At 38.3% G+C, this 24,921-nt stretch overlaps 1 protein-coding gene across 3 annotated transcripts in view; it reads left to right on the top strand.

Moving 5' to 3' along the window:
* Positions 1 to 5,144: 5,144 nt before the first annotated feature.
* The window catches only part of LOC122864940 (solute carrier family 45 member 4), a 56,157-nt gene continuing 36,380 nt past the window's right edge, over positions 5,145 to 24,921 (top strand). Inside the window, exons 1-3 of one of the 3 annotated variants that reach the window (XM_044172738.1) lie at positions 5,145 to 5,301; positions 6,823 to 6,904; positions 22,600 to 23,860. In XM_044172738.1, the coding sequence (XP_044028673.1) occupies positions 23,554 to 23,860 (307 nt within the window). In that variant the 5' untranslated portion in view covers positions 5,145 to 5,301; positions 6,823 to 6,904; positions 22,600 to 23,553. Of the gene's footprint in view, positions 5,302 to 5,418; positions 5,554 to 6,822; positions 6,905 to 22,599; positions 23,861 to 24,921 lie in introns of those variants that run through there. The other 2 variants (XM_044172739.1, XM_044172740.1) reach the window with 2 other exon arrangements.

The following is a 24,921-nucleotide window of genomic DNA, read 5'->3' as shown; positions in this document are numbered from 1 at the left end:
AATGCAACGATGAATCATGAGTAGATATTGTTTCCCAAGGTTGCGTATCACTGCTCTGTGCAACGTTTCACAATCTAACATCTTAAAGATTTTATGGCAGGCATTTATTACTGCGCCCATCCCAGAAATACATGCTGGATGCAAATGATTTTCACAAGTAGATGGAGTTAAAACTCCATTCCCATGTTTCTGCACTTACTAGAGTTCACCATAAGAGGGTGCTGTTTGATACAGAGAGAAATTAAAGTGGCAGCAAGTTTGCTAATGAGGGTTGATGGAAGTTCAGTTTCATAGATCAGAATCTGCAATATCAATATAATAGGGCTGCAACTAATTATTTTCTTTATCAATTTATCTGTTAGTTATTTTCTCAGCTAAACGATTAACTGTTTTGTCTATAAAATGAAAAATGCCCATTATAATAAAGAGCCCAAGTTGGCATGTCCTTGTTTTATCCGACTATCAGTCCAAAACCCTAAAATATTCAGTTTTTATTCAAATATAAAGAGAAAACAAAGAAAAGCAGCAAATACTCATATTTGAGAAGACGAAACAAGAAAATATTTGGCATTTGTGCTGGGGAAAATAACTCAAAAGTAAAAAGCATTGTCAAATGGCTAATTCAGTCAGTTAGACTAAATAATTAATCACTTCATTGCTTCAGCTCCACGATTCAAAGCTTTCTCCACAGCAAACATAGAAGCCCTGTGACTCATGCTTCCTCTGAATAGGCTTCAGGGTGGCAGAGTGATGAGAAGGATACAACATAAAGCTAGAAGAGGCTTGGTCCACCCTGCTCAGGTGTTCCTGAATCCCTGCAGGGCTGCTGCTGTGAATGACCTCTGACCTCCCTGTTGAGCCGGTCAAGGTGTTTTTACATCAAAGCCCTGCTGAAACTCCCTTCCAGTCCTTTAAATACTGTGTGTGTGGAGTTCTGTGCAGGTGTATCTGTGTAAATATGTATGTTTATGTGACTTTATGTGTGTGCTGGCCACGAGCAGCTGTTAATCTCTCACGTGCAGGTCCGCTCAGTCCTCGGCTGCAGTGGAAGATAAGTTTTTTTTCGGTATCTCCTACAGCTCTTAGTCAGTTTCCTTCAATCCATAAACTTTTACTTTCATGGAGCAAGAGCTAGATTTAAGAGCTGTTTGTGCTGCAACTGAAAACCTGACTTGAAAAACTCAGCAGTGTTGAAACAGTAACTAGTCAACAGAGGCACAATGCTACAAAGAAAAAAAGATAGTTCCTCTTAACTTCATTAGCACTGTAGTAGCTAGTGCAGCCTTTTATGCTTTAGTTCTATTTCTGACTCTTTGTAATTGCAGAAAAAAGAACAAAACAAAAGCCATGCCATGAAAACACCAAAATCAACAATGCAGTTTGTCTCGCTGTTCCTTCTGAAGATGTTCATCTGTAAAGCCCCTGGAAACCTGGTCGCAAATTTCACACATTTTGATATATTAATGACAAAATAAGCTACAATCAAAGTTAGAGTTTGGGGAAAAAAACATCTTTAGTTATTGTTTATTTAGAGTTTAACACTCAAAAACTCTGCTTCATCAGGACTATGTGAGTGTGGTTTGATCACATTTGACTGACACCATAAGCAAACAACCTCCCAACTGTCATCACTATAATTTGATTAAAAGGAAATACATGACAACACCAACTGAGCCCTGCCCCCCACTTCAAACCAGTAAGAAAAGAAAGGGAAAAAGACAAATACTAAAATCTTTCTTTTGAATTAACCAAAACAGAAAATAGTGTGTTAATGTAGGGCCAAGTCAGTCATAGTAAGAAACTGGCCTTAAAGAATGCTTAAAACAGCTGGGCACTGTAGTTTTAGCAAACGTTATTCAAACAGGAGTAAAAAAAAGCATTTGTTGGGAACTACTTTCAGCTGCGGATGAATACACATTTGGTGCTTTAGAGAGTATTTACAGCAGCAGGATGATGTGTGGATGAAATAAACCATGTTCATGGTAATAAAGAAACATGTCAACCAGTGCAACAGTGAGGCTCATTTATGCACTTTTAATAGTTTTTATAATAAAAATCATCATTGTCATCATCATCAGCACAAACTTTATTTATACAGCAGAAAACAAAGTTACAAAGTGCTGAACCAGGATTAAAACATTTCAGGGCAAATACAATCAGACAATTAAAAACAATACAAAAATAAAATGGTAAAAATACCCAACAATAAAATAATAATAAAAATATTTTGGAAAACAATGGAGCTCTAAGGCACAGAGGAATAAATATGTATCAGACTTGTTATTAGAATCAACACATTTGTCATGAAAAATATTGAATATTGCCAGACTTTTCTTTTAAGATATAAGATAAGATAAGATAAATGCCATTTCATCAGTGTGACTGTTATGAACACAGTTTAAATCACTACAGCACTGATTTGTCCTGTTTACTATATTTTTATGGTTTCGTGTTCATGCAGGTTGTGACAGACCAGTAACAGGATAGTGATATTTGCACTCTAAATAATGTCTTGACATCTGACAGAACTTTAACTCTAAATAATGATTTATGGGTGTTTATGTTGTAAATCTGATCCCTTAAGTCTAGAAATTCAGCTGTGTGCAGATTCTAGCTCAGTCAGCCTCAGCTGACTGACACTGAATATACAAAATAAGTTATTTTTACCACATCAGGAAACACTCCTCTGTCACTCCTCACATCACCCAATTCGTCTGTCTCTTCACGTTTCTCTCTGTGTTTTGGTGACAGTTCCTCCTCAAATGAGGCTTCAGAAGCCGAAGCATGTAATCAGTGTGTATGTTCATACACAGGGAGAGGCAGAGGGAGCTCCAGATCCCTTCTGTGCTCTTTGTTGCTGTTTTTCTTGATAATTAGAGAGTCACCTGGTGTTACATGAGCAAATTATAGCTGTCATACATTCATCAAGAAGCTCAACCTACCTGGGCTGTAGGGAAACTCACCTATAGAGGTTCTGGCTAATGAAAAAAACACAGAGTGGAAGAAACTAGGGGCCTGCAGCTACTTCTTTTGTCCCGGGGGCCCCCTAGAGAGGTTTAATGCGGCCCTGTCTTTATTATGATTTTATGATGTTATCATAGCGAACTCAAAGGCTGAAATAAATAAAGGTAGAAAAAGAAAGGAAGGTCCTGGAAATAAGCATGTGACTTTGTTTACCTGGGCCATCTTTAACAGCTCAAAAACATACTTAACATTTTTTCATCAGCTTGATACTTCACAACCTCTGCTACAGAAAATTACACATCAGTACTGTTTGGGGTCTCAGAGACTCCAGCAGTAAAACATGGTTAAATACAATGGATTTTAATATGCTCTATATCTGTGGTTGGTGGTGACAGTACTTTTTATGCAGCACTACCCCTCCTAAATCCCAAATAAATCCATTTGGATTTCTGCTATTGGAGTTTATAAGTTTAATACTTGTCTACATATTGGGTTTAATAAGGTTGGATGAAAAGGAAAAAGTAATTATGTTTTACACATACAGAATTGGGGGCTGTGAGTAAAGCCAATGTCAACAAAACACTAGGGTTAAAAAATGGTGGAAGTAGTATTCAGATCATGTACTTGTGCACAAGTAGCAATATCAGACTATAAAAATACTCCATTATACATGAAGATCCTGCATTTAAAAGTGACACATTAACATGTGAGCAGTACTTCAGTGTTTAGCTGCTTTAAACTGCTTTCTCTCTCTCTATAGATACAGTATACGTGATGATATGTTTTGTATGTAAAATCCTAATCTTTAATCGTAACCATCATCATTATTGTTGTTTTTATTATCTTGTTGTTGCTGTCGTAATCTTTGTTGTCATCATTATTGCACACGCTCTCTTGCCCATACCAATTTATATATACACACTAAAGGTAATGATTTTAACCTATAAATTAACTCTTACATAAGCCATACCCTTGTTATTATCATGTCCCATCACATCCCCACTGTAGGTCATGTTTATTGTCTTGCCTCTGTGTTTTGTTTTGTGTGTTTGTTAGTTACTCTTTAATTACCACCCACTTCATGTACATAAAGTAATCTATTACATTACCCCTTCAATATTTATTCCATTGCAATATTTGCATTTGTTTACCATTTACAGAAATACCTGACTTGTATGTAGACATTGTATGTTGTTGGTCATTGTGGCTTTTTATATATATTTATATATGCATCTATTTTTAATGTATGTACATAATAGTTATATGTTTGTTTTTTTTACCTTTCTTTCTCTTTGTTCAGCTTTGTCCTTGTTTTTAGCTGTATGTCTATTTCTATCTTCCAGTTAATTGCTCTTCAATCTGTGAGTAAGCATATGGAGAGCAACTTAAAACCAGAGTCAAATTCCTTGTATGTGTACACATACTGTGCCAATAAAGTTGATTCTGATTCTGATTAATGTTGTTTTGCTGTGTGTGCATATTGTTGTTTATGTATTGTTGTCTTGTGTATGGTGAATGGTTTTGTACTGCTTGTTGCTGCTCATATACACATAATCTCATATAGCTGGCCTCATCAACAAGGCCCAGCACCCCCACTGACACAGACTCTTATCCCATAGACACTACACGTTATATTAACGTACAGTCTTCACATCTGTCTCAGTGCATTACATTGGCACACATCTTTTGGATTATTATCTCTGTACATTGCACATTTTCATTCAGTATAAGTTTTGCACATTCCTTGGTCAATATTTTGTACATTCCTGCGCAAAACTGTACAGCTCTTTTGTTTTAAAATATATTTTACAATATTTTTACTATAATTTTTTTTCTAATTAATAGTTTCTTGACTTGTGCAGTACTTGCTTTTTATTATTTTTATTTTCTCTTTCTATGTTTATTGTTATGCACCAAAATACCCAGGCAAATTCCTTATATGTGAAAACCTACCTACATTTCCCTCTGAAGTATGGTGGAGTAGAAGTATAAAGTAGTAAAGTACAAGTACCTCAAAATTGTAGTTGAGTAAACGTACTTAGTGACTTTCTACCACTGAATATGTTTGACGGTATTCCCCTTTAAAAATCCAGCCTCTCTTCTTGTTTGCATACCACCGCAACAGCCCCGCCCCTTTATGCAAATTAGCCGTGACGTCGGCGGAAGCCAGCGCTACGTCTCTTCTTCCGACAGATATTCCTTTAAAGGCGTATTTAAAGCCCTTGCTTCAGTTGCAGGAGTAGCGGACAACCTATGCAACAAAAGCTGCTGCAGAGCCGAACGACTGTCCGACAGCGGACAACAACACGGAGCCGGCGGCTGACACAACCCGGCGAGGTGAGCTCGGTGTCCGGTAAACACACCGGCGACGACAGGGGACGGATATTAGACGTTTTCTAGCCGCTGTTGGTCGGCTCCGGCAAGCGGAATAAAACGTTACACAGCATCTCAGGTTGCTGCTGCAGAGAGGAGGAGGAGGAGGAGGAGGAGGAGGAGGAGGAGGCGGCATTTACAGTAGTTTCTGTAGGCCTGTGTCAAAAACAAAACAAAACGAGAGGAGAGGCTGAAGGTGCAGACAACCTGGGACAGGTCAGGTTAAATAATTAGGTTGCTCTAATTATAAAGTGTTTTTATAATTAGGATTTCTGAATGGTGTTTATATGTAAAGCAGGTATAGAAGGTTTAAAAACAGACGGGTTGTAGTTTGGACATTGAGGACATTAGTAGTAGCTTAGAATAAGCTTCATTTCCTTCGTCACTGCGTCTTACATTTTACTGTAATGAATAACACACCTGTGACCGTGGGAAAAAAACAAAGAGCTATCGGTATTTTTTGATTCTGGGCTTGCCAATTAAAAACAAAGAAAATATGAGGAATGTCCAGCTTTGCAATCAACTATTCAGCTGTGTTTTCATTATCAGTTAAATGTCATCAGTTGTGGGTGTGATGCCACCAGTCTGCAGTTTGATTTTAATATATAAAAAATATAAAATGATGTTTAGGCCTGAAAAGATTAGTAGATCAATCGAAAGAAAATTAGTCAGCAACAATTTTACAAATCAATGAATTGTTAAAGTTATGTCTAAAGCAAAAGGACCAGAACAATCTCTGGTTCAGGCATCTCAAATGTGAATATTTGCTGGTTTTCTTAATGTTTTATGGTAGTAAATTGAATATCTTTTGAGTTTGGTCAGACAAAACAAGAAATCCCAAGACGTCACCTTGTGCTGTGCTTGGGAAATTGCTAGGCCATTTTTCAACTAGTCTCTGACATATTATAGACCAAGCGATTAATTGATTTATCCAGGAAATAACTGGCAGATTTAAACGATAATATAATCGTTAGTTACACTGATATAAATGTCGCTGTTAAATCAACAAGAGAGCTCCTCCGCCTTTTTGGTGTCAGAAAACATTTATAAGTTGTGTATTAGTTACCTTAGAGGACAATAACCTTCTTTAATATACATCCATTTGATAATACTCCTATACTGTTTCAGATCAAATATGTTTGAAGGATTCTGCACACTTTTTTCTTTGATTCAGCGTACAATTTAGTTTAAATATATGTGTTGGACTGCTGCTGCTTCTCCATCAAATTACTGGTGCAAAGTCAGAGTGACAGGAGAGAGACTTTTCATTAAGCGTCTTGCTGGTTTGTGTGTGTTCGGGTTCATTGGCAACTACTGATTTATTTTTATGCTTGTGCTCATCAGAGAGTAAGAGCGGATGTGCGTATTTGTTGTCGTGTTGGTTGCTGTATTGATTTAATGTACAGTATAACCTGACTGACTGTATGTGTGTGTGTCTTGGTGCACTGTGCTGATTTGCTGGGTCTGGATTTTGTGTGTGTTCAGGTACGACTGCAGGGCTTAGGATTGCAACCTGGACCAAACAACAACGTCGCAACGACATTTATGAAGCTTTCATGGCCTTTTGGTGAGTATCACATGCACACATAAGCAAACACTAAGGAGGTAGCACCCATTTTACTTGTATTCATTCTTAACACTGCATTTTAAAGTCCTCTTTGTGTCTTTTATTTTGCTGCTTGGTCTAGTAAATCTGCACAAAAACACAACAAAGGTCCCAAAGAGAGATGTAAATAGCCAACAGATGTTCTCCCTCTATGGTCTTTCGAGTCTAATGTGTTTCTTTTCTGCTGAAAACCATGCGCAGAACAATACGGGATAGATGTTCAGTATGTGGCTTTGGCGTGATCTGATCGTGGTCTTGGTTTTGGGGCGACCTGACAGGATTTGCACACACAAGCACTGTGCACACCTCTTTCTGAAAAATCTATCCCTCGTTGTGTCAGCCTCTTGCTTTCGACATGTTGCGATGCTGCCTAGGTTTCAGATTGGGTGCCGATTCAGCTGAAGTGAAAGCAGTCGACTTCCTCTTGATGAAATCACTTTCAACTGGTGCTGAGTGAGCATCAGGTTATTACCGACGCATACAGTCAAGTGCATGAAATGTAGCCAGACAACAGTCACGCGCAGGCAGTCACATGAACACACACCCACGCACTCATGCACATAAACATACATTTGCACATATGCAGACAGAGCACACCCCCCCCGAATGCATACATACACATAGAAAGGCTTTTGATCTGCCCATATATATACACCCATAAAGGCCATTCGCACTATATATCTTCCAAATTGACTCAAGCATGTTGTAACACTGCTGTTGAATACTGTGCTGTGAGCCAACACCAGTATACTCATCGCGACTCTAGATCTGTTGGTTTAATGGTTTCCACACTGCATGAAGACGCTTGAGAGTCACAGCGGGAGCAGACGCAACTTTGTTCCTTCGGTATCCCGCTGTGGAGAGATTTTTAGACACTTATCATGCAACCTCGACAACCTTGAGTCCTCGCTTGCTCTCTTCTTGCAGAACTGTCCAATAAAGGCCAAAATCTCCAAAATAAACATGAAGTAAACATGGATTTATACTGAAACTAGTCTGTTGAAGTAAACTGAAAACCTGCAGGACAAAGTTTTGAGAAGTTGCTGGGCGTTTTCACCAAAACAGCACTGTGTCAAAGGAAATAGATAAGACATTTTGGGAAATCCATTTATTCGCTTTTTTTGCAGAGAGTTAGATGAGAACATGGCTACCTCTCTATGGTAAATACGAAACTGGAGCCAGCAGCTGATTAGTGTAGCTTAGCATAAAGACTTGAAACAGGTGGAAACTCTGTTCAAAGGTAACAAAATCTACCTACCAGCATCTCTAAAGAAATAATTAACACGTTATATCTCATTTGTTTAATCTGTACAAAAACCAAAGTGTATAAATTATTTCTGAAAGTCCAGTCTGGTTGCCTGGACTCCTCATGGTGACAACAAGACTCAAGGAGATATAGCTCACTAATGAGAGTGGTATAGATATTCCTATGTAACTCTCGGCAAGAAAGGGGCTGCATTGGTTGGGGATGTATTTTTTTTGGTACCTGTTTGATTTTACAACTAACGAAAGTTATCAGAAAAGACAGTCATCGTTCTCCGTCTCAGCAACTGTGTGAATTCTCGTCCATTATGTTAAAAGTAATCTAGCAGAGATGTGCTTTGATTAGCCAACGCTGGTCCTTGCTGGATGATGTCACATTGTATTGCGGCAAAAGCGGAGCCACACTAAAATGTTTTGCCAGAATTGAAGTGATCAAAGCCAAATGCAGCTCTTCTTTTTGGTCCAAAACCCACCATTTTGCCAAATTGAATTCAGTTTGAAGTAATTATGCCTGCCTCACCATGTTTGCTTTTCTCTGTCTATCACACTCTCTCTCACACACACACACACACACAGCTGATCTGGCTTTGTATCCTGAACCCTGATCCTGTGTGTAGATAACCCACTTCCTACTGGTGTGAAGTTTTTGTACACAAGCCTGAGAGAGAGCGAGTGAGCACGTATGTTTACCCACCTCTGATGAGAGAGCAAGACTCTGCGTTTATGCGCGCTTGTCGTCTCACTTACATCAATGCCATCAATTGACCTATTTTGTTTCTATATGGGCCCCCCTTATCTCTACAAGATCTCTCTCTCACTCACTCATACACACACAGACTTGTTGCAGTCATAAATGCTTTTGTGTTGTTGGAGTCACAGTATTCAGCAGCTTTGGGAGAAAAAGGTGGCTTTTTGCAAGTCTGGAGGGTTTTTTACTTTCTAGGTGGGTAATAAAATCACCCCACTACTTAATTTGTCCCTTAGCTTTGTAAAGTTGTCCTCTCTGAACTCCCTCTTCAGACAGCAGGAGAGTGACTAACATTGATGTCGAGGAAAACCAGAAAGTAGATGTCACGGTTTGATTCATTGGCAGTTGTGTTTGTTTGTGTGGAGACTATCACTCCACTCCAAACTAGTGGTGGAGGACTGTTATCAAAGACAATATCAGATGGCTGTACTGTATTTAGCCATGGCTTTGAGTTGAAGGACACACACAGATGCTCTCGATAGCCTAAAAGACTGTCAATAATACAAAACGTCTTCTAAGAATAGAGACTTCTGCTTTGTTTGCTTGCTCTCCTGCCAGTTTCTTTCTTCTCCAGTCTTTATTTGTTTCTTCTTCCTTTTTTTTGTTTTTGTTTTCATTTTTACAGAGCTTGAGCTCCAGTGTTACACCCACAAGCTGTTTCAATCCTGTAGTTTGTTCCAGGTGGTTTGAACTCATCACTCACGGTCACAAGAAAGCCTTGTGTGTGCAAAGATGCGTAAAATTTTTAACATTGAGGAAAAACAGGCTGTTCACGTTCTCACCTGAGCAGAGATTTGGAGGCTGAGATTTAGAGTTAATTCTTGACTTTGGAAACAGCTGTTGACAAAAAAATCTCTCTCTTCAGCACCTTTTGATCCTGTCTTCCTCAGCAGATAAAGTTGTCCTTTATTCTGCCAACTACTGTTTTCAAGGTCAAAAATGAACTTAACTTATAGAATTAATTCAGCATGTTGTTTCTGCAGAGCTCCCATTGCTGTTTAACCTACAAAAATGCACCAAAAGTTATGTTAAAGGTCAGATTTTTCCTTCAGGGCAGACTAAGTCTGAACTCAGATAGCGTGAAAAGCTTGAACAAATTTGGCCTCACCACACTTTTGGAGCTGCTGCCTGTGGTTAATTTTAATACTCCATCAGTGAGCTCTGTTCTGTTCTGCACTTAAAACCATTTTTTTTCCGTGGACAAACTGCAGCACGTCATTCACTTCAAAGTTTTTTCCAGAGATGTCTTAAATCAAATAATGAAACTTCACTCTTCAGACAGCTTTTTGGGGTTTTCTCCAATCACTGTTCCCATCTTCACTGGCTCATCCTGAGCAGAAAATGTCCCAGGACGAACTGATGTCCCGCCTTCCAATTAAATTACCAGAGAGCTGACCAAAAGCCAGAGATGACTGGCAGCAGGTCATTTGCTTTGTGTGGTGCATCTTTGTTGCCTTTAGGTCTTCATGGGCAACGCACACCACACACAGTTCTCACACACTTACCTCTCTCTACTGTTTGCTGTGTCACAGTTAAAGTTGACCTTTTAACTGTTGGTGTATGGTATGCATTACACATCCCACGTAGCATGTTGAAGAGTTTTAGCGTTGTGTTGATGGTGTGGTTGTCTGAAAGGCCTGGGTATGGAAACACCCTTATATTATATATTATAATTTTGTCAATATGTCACTGTCTTGGATTGTTGTTGTTGTCGTTGTTGACAAGGCTTGATAAAGTGTTGATCTGCAGCCAAAACCACAAAGACACACACACACACACACACACACACACACACACACACACACTGTATCTGCTTTTAGACAGGCGGTCTGTAACGTTACGGCATCATCTGTCTGTAGTTTGAAGTCGACTCTGTTGTGTTACAAATATAGCTGGAATACTTGTGGGATATTTGAGATCTGGCACCTGAGAATAGGCAGCACGGGATGTTTATGTGCAAGGCAATATTTTACCACAGCATGCTGCTAAACTGCTTTTATCTTGTCCTTGGCGTGAGAGAGCAGTTCTCTAATTTCTGCATCGGACATATTTCAAAAGTGGTGTGTCTTGTGTAGCTTGCAAAACACTCTCTTTGTCAAATCTGCCACTTCAACATTGTCATTTTATTATAGGCAATATGGATGAAATCCTAATATCATAGTACTGTTGTTTTTATTGTAATGTTTTGCTAATCCAGCAAAGTAAATGCCTGAAAAATCGAAAGTACTGAATCATATTGATACAAAAATCTTACAGAAACACAATATTGCCATTAAATAAAGTCCTCATCGCAATGTTGCCCAAATGGTATCCTGTATATAAACATATCGCTTCACTTCCTCGTCTCATGTAACTGGTTCGTACGCTACTTCATACATAAGAACTTTTACAATCTTGTGTGTGCCTTTTATTGTCAAGGTGAATGCTTTTATTTGGATTATTCATTTGAGCTTTGTAGAAAAAGTTTCAGAAATGTTATTTGGGGCTAAGTGAGCATATTTTCAGACCAACTATTATGGATTATTATTTTCAAATGTGATGTGAATAATGCTGCAACTGATTGTTTTCATTCTCGATTACTCTGCAGATTATTTTCTTTAAGTGGCTAACCATTCGGTCAATAAAATGTCAAATATGACCATATGACCATCACATCCAGTTCCCAGTGACCAAGGCGATTTGAAAATATCGCCTTGGTCACTGGACACTTCAAAATTCAAAGATATTCAGTTTAATATCATGGAAAGCTAAGAAAACCAGCAAATATTCACATTTGAGAGGCTGAAACCAGTGAATTCTTGGCGTATTTCCTTAAAAATTACTTCAGATGCTAGATTAATCGATTTCAGCTCTAGATGTGAGTGTTTACAGACTGCATCAGCTGAAAGGGGCTAAACAGACAGACAGGTAGTCAGGTATCTAGGGTGAAAGGAGAGACGATAACTGTGTGCCAGTAATGTCATTAGCACTGTTAGTAATACTGCACTCAAAGTAATGGACACACACATACACACTGAGCTGATTTACATGCTACTGTAGAAGAACATGGCATCCTTTTTTTTACACATAAAAAAAAAACAAGTTAATTTATCACAGAACCTGTAACACTATACACAGTGCAGCCAGAATAACAGGTTTTACTGTGGCCTCCCAAGTAAAAAAATGTGCACACTCTTTGTACTTTAAAGCAACATGGTTTGGTTTAAACACTACACCAATTAGTTTATCTGCTCTGCGTGTTTGTGTGGCCCAGTTATTGATTTGTAATTTGATATTTGGATAGTTTTTGTACTTTTGTGTCTGTAAGCAGATGTTTTTTTGCATGTTTATGAAAATGTCCTCAGGTTGTGAAAAACTATATTCCAAATATTGCTGGACAGTGCATGACTGTAGCCATAGACATATTAACCCTTTAAAACACACTACCTCTTCGAGGTGGTGTGCTTAAACTTAAACAAATTAACTCTTTTTGATTGTTAGAACCTTGAAATGTGGACTTACATTTTCATGGACTGCCAGATTGCTTTGAATGGAGGTGGACACCTTTTCAGGTTTCAGTTCTATACTCTTGCCGTGCATAAGGGATGGGCAGATCTGTATCTAAAGTATTTATACAACCGATACTAAGTCTTGTTTTGGGTATCAGTATTAGCATCAATAGGATCGGTACCAAAAAACGGATCTGTCTCGCATTAGATGACATTGTGGGAACATGAACACAGAACAGTTAAACCAAATAATGTATATAAGTTATTGTGTCACGGCTACAGAAGTCAGATCTTTGTATTTGTGTTGATGTTATGTCATAATGACATAAAATGATTTTCATTCATGCGGCAACTAGTTTTGTTTTATCTCATCAAAGATTTACTAGACTGTTGACACCATGGGATGTTTGATAATTATGGCATAGGCCCTGCTGGCACACTCCTACTGATGTGTTGCCAATTTTCAAACACGGTTTGTGTACAACTTATAGGCAAACATTTCCAGAAGTCTTAAGCTGCAGGTTTGGTTTGTATCACAACCAAAGCTAAATTTGTTCTGTGTGCCAGTCCTCATTCCTGTCCTGCTCTGACAAAGAAACAACATTCCAGAAGAGGTACGAAACAAAAACCTGACTTTGACCATCATAACAATTTCTCATGTAATAGTTAATTTTGTTACTAATGGGTGGGTTTTGTTTTCACCAGCTTGATCACAGGTAATTATAGAGAACAAGATGTTGCTTTGTGGTTAAAGCAGTGCGAATGCCAAGCTTGAGTGATGCTGCACCAAAAAATTAATTAAAATGTTACTGCAATAATAATATCTTAAGATTTATGTCTGTACGATGTCATTACTGCTGTAAGGGAGTTTGTTTGCATGATAATTAGCATGTATTTGCACATGTGGATGTCGTGCATGTTTTGATTATTTGACTTTACTGTTGTCAATTTAGGGTGTGTGTGTGTGTGTGTGTGTGTGTGTGTGTGTGTGTGTGTGTGTGTGTGTGTGTGAGATGTAGGTCAAGCAGTTTGATGCTGTTGATTTCAGTTGGCCTTCATCGGGATCAAGCATGTCCTTATGCATGAGGAGTGTGTGTTTGTGTGTCAGCTCTACAGTGGAATATTCCATTAGATGTGTGGGCGGAGTTAAAACGTATCATCTTGAGGTCTCGTGTGATCCTGAACAGGTTTGAGCAGGCAGTCATAATTATTTTGGCTTGTTGTCAAACCTGCGGTTGTGAAACAATAATGTTTGTTTCATGAAAACACCAGTTTTTATTGGTGCATTAGTGCTTAGCTGCTGTAAGTCGGCTCATGTGGTGAGCTGAGGGGGTCATATGTGTATTTATTAATGAGGTTTGAACTGACTTAGAGGCAGGTTTAAAGGGACAGTTCACCCCAAAATCAAAAATACAGGTAAGAGGAAAGGATTTTGCGTGTGACAGACAGTGCTTAGTCACACTTATTGCTGGAAAGGAAAAAAAACACACATGAGATACATAAAGTAGATCTATATCAGCTCTTTTTTAGTTTTATTTCTATCTCCTGTTTGGCTTGCTGCTCCCTTGTGGGTAAAGGCCTCAGGGGGCTGTAAGGGGGAGGATACACACATGTACACACACACACACACACACACACACACACACAGTCTCTCTAAAAGGGGGAGACAGGATGCAAGTGGAGGGGTACTGTAGTCTGAGGGGGCACAAATGAGGTTTGAGGTGGTGAGTTACAGTCGTGTGTGTGTGTGTGTGTGTGTGTGTGTGTGTGAGAGAAGTTATGTGGCGAGGTTGACACACAGTCAGTAACGTGACTCCGGGGTAGAAGTAGGCCAAGGCTGCTGTCAGCAGCTTGTCAAAACCTCACTGTATCCAACTTCAAACCTTCAGACGTGCAGCAGTTAACACAGCTTTTTAACATTAGGAGTCTGTGATCGTTATTTTGTTAGCATGCTAGTTGTCAAAAAAAACAAACAACTTCTCGGTCAGCAGATTACATAAAAATGATATTAAATTTATGGGACACTAGACACTACATCAACATGAACTGTCTAGACAGGCTCAGATCAGCAGACAGCGGATTAAATGAACAGTGTGTATATGTTTGTGTGGCCTCATGACAGGACAGTCTGCCGTCGCTTACCAACTAATAATAATGTATGGCAAATTGTAAATACTACCTTCTCTCTGGTCACCTTCAACCTGTCTGGACAGGGGCTTTGCGACTGGCTGAAGGACTAAAATTGGCATGATGTTTTTTCTCTTGAAAGTGAAATGAGTTAGCTTGCTAGCTGTGTTGTGCTAACTGCTCTGGGTGGGAACTGATTGCAGTGTGTATGTGGGCCACTCACAGTGCTAACTCACTAGCCTATCAGCCAGCTGGGCTAAAGATACTAGGATGACTGGGCTATTACTGGCTGCAAAGCTTGCTGACACAACACACAGCAGAGTCGTCTCCTCTCCAGTAACTTTTTCGAATGTTATTGTTATGCTAGCTTAGCTAACATATGAACATCTTGAACCTCTTTTTGTAGCACCACAGAAATACCTGAGCTCTATTTTGGGCCTCTTGACCCACAGATATGGAGGACCACAAGTTTCATGGAAATAGCAATAAAGCATTTCATGAATTAATAACTAATTGTACAATAGAAAGAAGCATTAATAAATGTATTTACAAATTTGTTTATTAAATAAAAAGACTAAATTACAAAGTAATTCCTTATTTGATATTTTAGTGGGCAATAAAAAGACGAATTATAAAAAGTTTATAAATGAAATATGAATCCTTTAATAAATAGTTCAATTTAAAAAGGGATTTACAAAAAGAACATTAAAACAGTCAATAAGTACATCATTTTAAAATACAGTAATTCATTCATAAATAAATAATGGAATTTCATAATCTGTTTGAAAATGCAGTTTAAAAAGAGAAATAATTTACTGGATTCTCAAATTGAATTAAGAATACAAATTTTAATCAGGCCATTTCCCCACTGCTTCAGGTGACATACCTGCTAATAAAAAATATAATTACACCCCTTACTAGCCTTGTAGTCACACCACATAAATAGCCTAAATTTGCATTTTTTATTACGCTACATATTTGTATTGGTTTGTTAACAAGTTAAACCAGATACAAACAGTGTATCTGTTCGTAATCATGGTCTGATCAATATGAAGAGAATGTGCCTTAATATTAGCATATTAGTTTCACAAACAAACTTGCCTGCTGGCTTGTTTAATTGGGTGGCTTAGTTTTATTTAAATTCACTAGTCACCCTTAAATAGTATTCTACTTTTTCAAGAAATTCAAATGTAATATTCACATGCTCTATATTATAAAACACAGCAGAAAGACGATTTTGATAATTTGACTAGAGAGCATTGTATTGTGGATTTTGTGGTTGAAAGCCAGCATTAAAAGCAGAAGTGTTTCTGTTTATGGAGAAACAACATTTTTCATATGTTTGGTTTAAGTAAAGCTATTTTCTGTAGTTTGGTTGAAGATTTTTACACAAATTTCAGTTAATATTCTAATTAAACAGTCCACTTGTTTTTGTTATCTGAAGGCTCAGTCCGTGAGTAGAAGAGTGATCTGAGTGCACTCAGACAGGTACTTAAAAGGTCTCTACATAATAAGATACTTGATACTGTATTAATTTGGGGAAAAAAACATCTCTACTCCAGTACGTATTTGATGTGTCACAACAAAGTGGTGAATTTACTGTGCTAGTTTCACACAAAGAAGGGCAGTGACCAGGTTGTATTTGAAAATTAGGTGGTTAAATTGTCATAATGATGCTGTATTTAGATATACTACTAACCTCAAAGCTTCAGTCCAGCTGGTTTTATGGTAGATTGACTCATTATGAAAGTTGGGAAAAAAGTGTCGCACACTCTGGGTCCATATGCATTCGGCCCTCAGGTCTTCAACATCAGCAATCATTAAACTTGATCAACCCATCAGTAGAGTGACTGATTGACACTCAGGCTTAGATGTAGGTATTTGTGTTTTCTTGTCATTTCATCAGCCACGATGGCCAAAGGTTAAAGTGAGCGAAGACATTTAACTTCTATTTTTAGAGGAGGCAGCTGTGAGGTTCAGGTGAGGTGAGGAGATTGGAGATTATTTTAGAGCTGTTAGGACGTCAGGGGGATAAAACCAAGTCAGTGGGATGTTCTCACAAATGTTTTAATGTGTACACGTGTGCGTGTGTATTTGTGAGAGAGTGCATTAATGTGACCAGCAGGTATATTACGCCATATTCATACCAGCCAGTGTAGTGATATAAACCCTGTGTTATGAGAAAGGGATTTGTCATTGACGATAGTGCACGTTGATGTACATGTGCCCCCCCCCAGTACTCTGCACTGCAGCAGCACTGCGCCATAATGCACACATCCAATCTCTGTGTCTTTCTGGATCTTCAGTCTTATACTTAGATAGTGTGACTGGAGTACAGAGAGTCTTCAGTCTTAAGTCACATACTCTCTCTCTCTCTCTCTCTCTCTCTCTCTCTCTCTCTCTCTCTCTCTCTCTCTCTCTCTCTCACACACCCCCTTATACTTCTATCTTTGTGAGGACCGTCACTGACATAATGCATTCTCTAGCCCCTTACCCTAACCATCACAACTAAATGCCTAACCATAACCTAATTCTAACCTTACCCTTAAAACCAAACCTTCAAACAGTCCTTTGAAGTTGTGAGGACTGGCCAAAAATGTCCTCACTCTGTAGGTAAAAAATGTGTTTCAGTCCTCATTATGTAGCAAGTACGCATACACACAGCATTAACTTTGAAACCACATCCTTTGCCTGCCAACAAAAGTGTGTCTGTTATTTTGACAGACATCAGATGTCCTGGACTTTCTTCTGTGCTCAAAACATTTTACTGGATTGTTCACGTCAAGTTAAAAGTCAGTAGCAACTGCACACGAGGGAAACAAACGTACAAAATAATCTGATATACTGCACTATATACCCCCCCAAATCAATACTGTAGAAACTTTTTTGAGAGTAAATGCTCCATCATGAGTGAAAAGCAGATTCTCGTTACACCAGGAGCAGACCGAACTATAATGATTTATACTTTATTTATTAATTTAATAGAGGGCAGCACAAAATGTGACACATCTTATAGCTCCCAGTGGCAATTTATAAAATCAGATTACATTGCACACAAACATCCATAGGCCCCAGCAGTAGGTGAACTTGATCCTGAGGTCTTCAGCCTTGTAATTTATATCCAGATCTACATGGGTCAGTGCTATGTTGTGTGTCATGTTCGCAGAGTGTTCACATACCTCGCTTGTATATGATATCAAAACTCATGTCCAGATACGAGCTGATGGAATAGTGATGGGGTTTTAAAAGTCAGGCGACAAGGTCTAGAGAGACAAACACACAGAGACTCACTAATGGACTCACAAAGATATTCAGAATGAATATTTCCTAGATTCATTGTTTGGTCTATAAAATGTCAGAAAATATAATAAACGCCCATCAAACTTCAGAGCCCATATAACATTGCTTGTTATATCCCAAAGATATTAAATTTACAATGATATAAAACGGTGATAAAACAGAAAATCCTCACATTTGAGAAGCTGGAACAAGCAAATGTTTGACATTTTTGCTTAAATTAATTAGCAAAATTGTAAATTCATGAATTGTCTGTTGATTGACTGATGTATTCATTCACCAAAAATGACGCTTATGGTTATGTTAAGGCAAATGCAAACCCCAGTGACCAGTGTCGACCCCACCTTTTACCCCTGGGGTTTATTTTGTACTCTTTTGCCTTGATTGACAGATATGTCAGGCAATTGGCTTCAACCCTTGTGGTTGCCGCTTACTCGTCCCTCCCCAGCTCCACCCCACTGCCCAAATAGGTATTTCTTGGCTTTAAATAACTGACAAGATGGCGGCAAGCAGAAAACCCCACAAACCCCACTCCAGTAGCTACATTCATGTTTTTCTGCAGTCTGTAGTGTCAACCTGCTCTGCAGAAATGAAACATGTCAACGGTTGGGTTGTCAAAAGATTTGCAGAAGAACACAGACAACATGCAAATCATTTTACAGTTCAAGTCACTGCTCATTGCATTTTGACACTGTGTTCCACACATGATCTGGCTTGCAGCAGACAACACTGTTTTCTCATGTTACCTGCTACATGTAAGAGAGACAGAGAGGGCAGAAGAAGAAGAAGAAGCAGGGAAATGGAAAGGGTAGATGAAGTGAGAAAGACCCGAGCTTATCCTGATTTCATGCCAGTGTCACAGGTAATCTGGTCTGTCTCATTTCATTCTCTCTGTCCAAAAAATCGAATTTTTTAGCTCTTTTTTGGGGGGGGGGCAAATATTTAACCTTATTTGACTGTTTTCCAGTCTTTCTTGTCCTCTCCTAGCCCCCTCCCACCCCCGCTCTTTTTTTGTCTTTCTCCTTCCTTTGCTTCTCCCTCCTCTCCCTCAGCTTTAACCCCATCCTCTCCAACTCTCCTCTCATCTTACCGTCACCGTGTTCACCATTTCTTTGGCTTATTGAGTCATCTGGCTCATTATGCCTAGCAGGTGTCCACTCTTCGCTTCGTCGCTTACAGTATTTTTGGTTTCACAAAAATGAGCCACATTCAGAGCACAATATACTTGACTACTGATGCTTATAATGCTTTATGTTCTGTAGTGAAATATGTTAAAAGACCGCACTAATGTTTTTATGTATTTTAGCCTGTTGACTCCCATACCATCAGTTGGAAGTTTAAAAGTCAAGTTGCAGAGACGTGAAACTTTCTTGAGATCACAGTGAACATTTACTCCATTTTATTATCCATATTATAATATCTGTCACAGTTGTTATCGTGTGGTAATGCTGCTTTTTATTTTCTCCATAAATCGATTAATCTCTTAAAATCTTTAGTTGTAGCCCTAATTACTATGCAGAAAAAATTTAACTTTGACACTAAAACTAATGGCCTGTTAAACGTAGGAAATCCATTTATAACCTTATTGCTTTGGCCAGGATCACGTTGGTGTTATTGCTTATTTAAACTCTTTAGCTACCAATCATACTGTATATAAATTACAACTTGTCGTTTTTCATCTTGTGTGTTCCTTCAGCATACTGTTTGTTAAACATCACATTAATGTGCGTACCATTCGACAAGGCGTTGCTAACCAAGGCCATCATTTCAGCATCTCCAGCCTGCTTGGATGTTCCCGTCATTCGGAACTTAATCATAACTTGTGTTCCCATCACACTGAAATATTTAGAGACCGCTGGTTAACCAGATCTGAACATGTTGTTGTTGTTGTTGTTGTTAGTATGTTGTGACACGTCTTGTCGTAGAGGCCTTTCCAAGTTTGGGTGTTTTTTGGCACACCTTGTTCAATTCAATTCAAACTTTATTTCAGACTCACAAGAAGGTCCATAGCAAGAAAAATAAAATATACAAGATAAAACCACAACAGTTCATCATTCAATTTAAGAAAGAGTTCATATGTAGGCTATCTCGCCAATGTTTTCTGAGCCTGGATGAGTACCGAGAGCAGCTCTTCCTAGGGCTGGTTAAAGCCTTGTGTTGTGGAGTGGAGGTTGTGTGTCCTCTAATTTTAACAAAATGTATAATTATAAGATAATTAGTGTGTGTGTGTGTGTGTGTGTATATATATATATATATATATATATATATATATATATATATATATATATATATATATATATATATATATATATATATATATATATATATATATATATATATATATATATATATATATATATATATATATATATATATATATATATATATATATATATATATATATATATATAGATAGATAGATAGATATATATATATATATATATATATATATATCTATCTATCTATCTATCTATATATATCTATAGATAGATATATATATATATATATATATATATATAGTATATATATATATATATATATATATATATATATATATCTATCTATCTATCTATCTATCTATCTATGTAATATATATATATATATATATATACAGTACGTGTGCCTGGAGAGGGGCTGTTATGTAATCTGCTGCAGTGTGTGAGGTCAGGAGGGGAGGGGGCTGTGTGTGTTTGTGTGTGTGTGTGAGGATAAAATATTCATGACCCTCTTGAGTGCATCATGAATGTTAATGGGGACATGTGAGAGCACTGAAAATGGAGAGGAGAGATGATGAGAGGAACCAGAGAAAGTAATAAATGGGCAGAGAGACAAATATTTTCAACCTCCGCCCTCTTCCATCTGTCTGTCTTGTCTTTCTGTCTCTTCTCTCGCTACGTCTTCCCTTCTCTTCCTCTGCCTCCATCTTTTATTCCTTTCACCAGTTCTAACCCTCCTTCCATCCTTCCTCCCTCCCTTCCTTTCCTCATCTCTTTCCCTCCTCTCTCTCTCCCTCCCTCTCTCATTTTGTTTTCTTTCTCAATCTCTCCCTAAAAGTCTTGATGAGGGTCTTAGCACTGTTGTTGTGTGTGTGTGTGTGTGTGTGTGTGTGTGTGTGTGTCGTTCACTTGGCAAGCCTTAGTGTTTGTTGGGTGTGACGAAACATGCTGTCTCCATGGGTTATAATCCAGTGGCCCACTGCACGAAAAAAACACACACTTTGGAATTTAACTCTGCGGGAAATCATATTGAACATCTATGCAGTGTGTTTTATTTTTTTTCCTTTCTGAGGCGTGTTTTTAGCTGGCCTTCACTCCCTGCTCTCCTCTCTTTCTTTTTCTGTCCACATATCTATCATTTATTCTCACCACACACACAAGCCCCCTGTTTGTCGTTCAATTTGAAAACATTTCAGCTCTTAAAACACATTGCGTGCTGTCATCCCTCCTGTCCAGTTTCAAAGACTGTCCGAGTGTCTGAATCATACGCTGAAACCAATTACACTGTTTAAAAATTGACTCTTTTCATAGGAGAGAACACACACGCGTGTGTGTGTGTGTGTGTGTCTGAGCTGTGGTATCAACATGTCTCAAACAACCCACACTCACAGATTCAAACACATGTGGGTTGGTTTATCCAGAAATAATGACCCCATTTCCACAGATCTTAAAGTCAGAAGTTTTTATGTAAATAAAGTTCCAGTAAAAACTGTTCACAGCATAACCAGGACATTGTTTCTGCAAAGAAAAGTTGCTGTTGAGTCCTTTTTAAAAAGTATTTTACTTATGTGAACACCACAAACATAATTCAACTCACCTCTATTGTATTTAAATGGAGGCAAAAGTTAAAAACTCTTTGCATGGAGAGATATCCCAAGAGGTGAGTAAGAAGTAAGAAATATGTTTGTGAATATGTTTTTATTTGTAATTTGTGTGAATGATCCTTTTCACACAAAAAAGCAAGGAAAATCAAACCGGGTGTGACGCCAAAAAATTACTGTCTACAAATGCAACGAAAATGCTGCTTAGTGACTCTAGTTGCTGCTTACCATGGGGCTGGGCATGGAAAATTAATCTTTGTGCCATAACAGGTGGAGGTCAACAATCAAGGGTCGTCAAAAAACTGTGGAAAAAAGGCTTCTTAAATTATTGGAAATAAAGAAAAGAGGATGGGAGCCATTGATTGCAGAAAAGTGAGAACATTTGATATATGTGCATAAATACAGATACTTAATGGTATAAAAAAAGGCTTGGACTGGCAACTATTCTGGATCACAACGTGTTTCAAGTTTGGCGATCTTCCTCAGGCACCATTGATAAAGCAATAAAAGGCAAAAAACACAGCCGACATATGATGTGCGTCAAAACACAGACGTCATTGTTTTTTATAGAAGCCCAAATTATTTTTTTCTTCTTCTTCTTCTTCTTCTTCTTCTTGTGTCAATTGAAGTGACACTCTGCAACAACATATTCATGTTGACACACCTACCATACTGTATGACAGGAAAAATACGGTATTGCTTTTTGTTTTATATGCCGCAAAGCTCCCACGCTCGGTTCAATACATGTTTGAAAGTTAAATTGCTGTTTCTAACTCTGGTGTTTTTTCTTTTTTTCTCCCCCCTCTTTTCTCAACAACCTCCACGGTCACCTCTCCTCCTAACCAATGGGACGCCTGCATTGTGACTCTGTGCTTCCCCACCTGCCGGTTGTCGTCCTGTCTGTGTTTTCCTACAGATTGATCAGCCAATCGATGGGGATTTTCAGAGGAGCTCCGCCCACCATCGCCGCCTGCCCTCCGCCTTCTCCCCCATCCCCCCGCGGCCTCCTCCTCGCCCCCACGCATTCCGTCATTAAGCCCTCCATCCAGCCCTTTATACACAAAATGACTCTGGAACTCACCGAATGGTCTTCTATATGGATTTTTACAGCTTGTAATAGACAGTAAAAAAAAAAAAAGAAAAAAGAAAAGAGGGAGAAACCTCAATGACAAAAAAGCCATAAACATACACACCACACCACACACACACACACACACCCACACACATACACACATACATACACACACATACACACCCAAACACACCTGACACACACAGAAAGAAGCAAATGCACAAACACACTCTTGGAATGTACCGCACACTCTTCCTGTGAAAATTCAACTGCTTCCATTACTCTTCATGATTTTCTACAAGCCTCTGGAAAGCTGATTTTACTATTTTTTTCGACTCTGGGTGGAACAAAGGAGGATTAAAATGTGTTGAATTTGAAGCTGTAGTATTTTTGGAGGACAACTTGTTTTTAGGACGACTTGTTTAGAGGACAAGTGATTGCTGATTGATTTTTTTTGTTTTGTTTTCTTTACATCAACAGATCTGGAAATTCAGATCTGTACTACATCTATAGATCAATTTATTAATTTACTGAGTTTACTTCTTTTAAAGCAGTAATAGATAGTAACTACTGTAAAACCAGCAAGTTACTACCACAGGTTGCAATTTGTAGCTTGTAAAGATTGTAATTAAGTTACTTCTAGGAAGTCACTACCAGTTTTAAAGTAACAACAAGTAACTTGATACGAGTAGTTTGTAAAAGCAGGGAAGTAGTATTGTTTTTTCTTTGGTAAGTACAGGTAATTGTTCTCAGATTTGTCAGTGTTAGAAGGGGTGCCCTTGTTTTCTTACTGCGTGCATGCCCTCCACCATGCCTCCCCAGAACACAGAGGCTGACGCTATGCAGGTCGGATCTGTGGTGGGCGGGGCTAATGCAAAAAACTCCACGGCATCAGGCTCGGATGAGGAGAAAGGAGGAGCGGGAGGCGAGACGGATGGATCGGGAAACGGAGGAGGAGGTCGAGGAGGGGAGGAGTCGGCAAGCGAGGGATCGATCGAAGGCATCCCCTTGAAGAGATGGGTGATGCATGGGGCCGTGATGTTTGGCCGGGAGTTCTGTTACGCCATGGAGACGGCACTGGTGACACCCGTACTGCTACAGATAGGTCAGTAAAGAGTCCACACACACACAGATTCACGGTATATATTCTTTATTTACATAAAATCAAGGGTGCATTACTTTAAAACAAAGACTTTTATGACAAGTCATAGTCTGAAACCAACAAAGTGGTAAATGCCAGAAGAATAGATCGTTTGATCTATAAAACTGTCTGACCAACAGTCCAAAATCCCAAGATGTTGAAGGTCACAATAATATAAGACACAGAAAAGAAAAAAGAAAAAAAAGAAATACATTTTTGCTAGAAAAATTATTTAAACCATTAATCGAAATCGAAAAAATCGAAATAGTAATCGATTAATTGTTTCAACTCTCTGCAAACAGGTTGGATGGTTAACTGGCCAGCTAAAACTGACCGTGGCCTGAAAATGAGCAGGTTAACACATTTTTCCTGCTGCAAATATATGTGGCATAGCACATAGCCTTGTTTTGAGTCTTTCAAGATAATATTTCAGTTATTTAAAATGTTTCATACCAAATCATACCAAAGGGTGCAGCCTACAAGGTAAAGAAAAACACTTACTTCTTTACTGTTCACTGTTGAAATCACCCTTATGGAGAAATATTGTATTGTTTTGTTTTGCACAGCTGCACTCCTGTCAGATCTGTTTTATTTCAGCTATTTTTACTGTTGTGGTTTGGACTTGGTGTGAAAACATATTCAGTCCACATTGCTTTTATGGCCAATGGGGCTACAACTAATGATTATTTTCATTATTGAATAATCATTGTTATTTTTTGATTAATAGTCTGTAGAATGTCAAGAAATAGTAAGAAATGTCCATCACCACTACCTAGAGCCCAAGTTGATGTCTTTTGTTTTGTTTTGTCCGACCAACAGTAGAAAAGCCAAAGATATTATTATTATTATTATTATTATTATTATTACTATTATTGTTATTTAAAAAGAAAAGGAAAAACCTCACAGTGGAGAAGCTGCAACCATCTAGTTGAGGAAGAATAAACCAAAGTATATTCTTATTCAGGATACAAACATTGCATCCCTGTTAATAGGAATAAGAAGTAATATTTAGAATACAAAGTGAC

This window comes from Siniperca chuatsi, linkage group LG17, assembly GCF_020085105.1.
Source record: "Siniperca chuatsi isolate FFG_IHB_CAS linkage group LG17, ASM2008510v1, whole genome shotgun sequence".
In the NCBI taxonomy this organism is placed as follows: domain Eukaryota; kingdom Metazoa; phylum Chordata; class Actinopteri; order Centrarchiformes; family Sinipercidae; genus Siniperca; species Siniperca chuatsi.
Note: the sequence above shows the minus strand (reverse complement) of the source record. Positions and strands in the feature narration are given on the sequence as shown.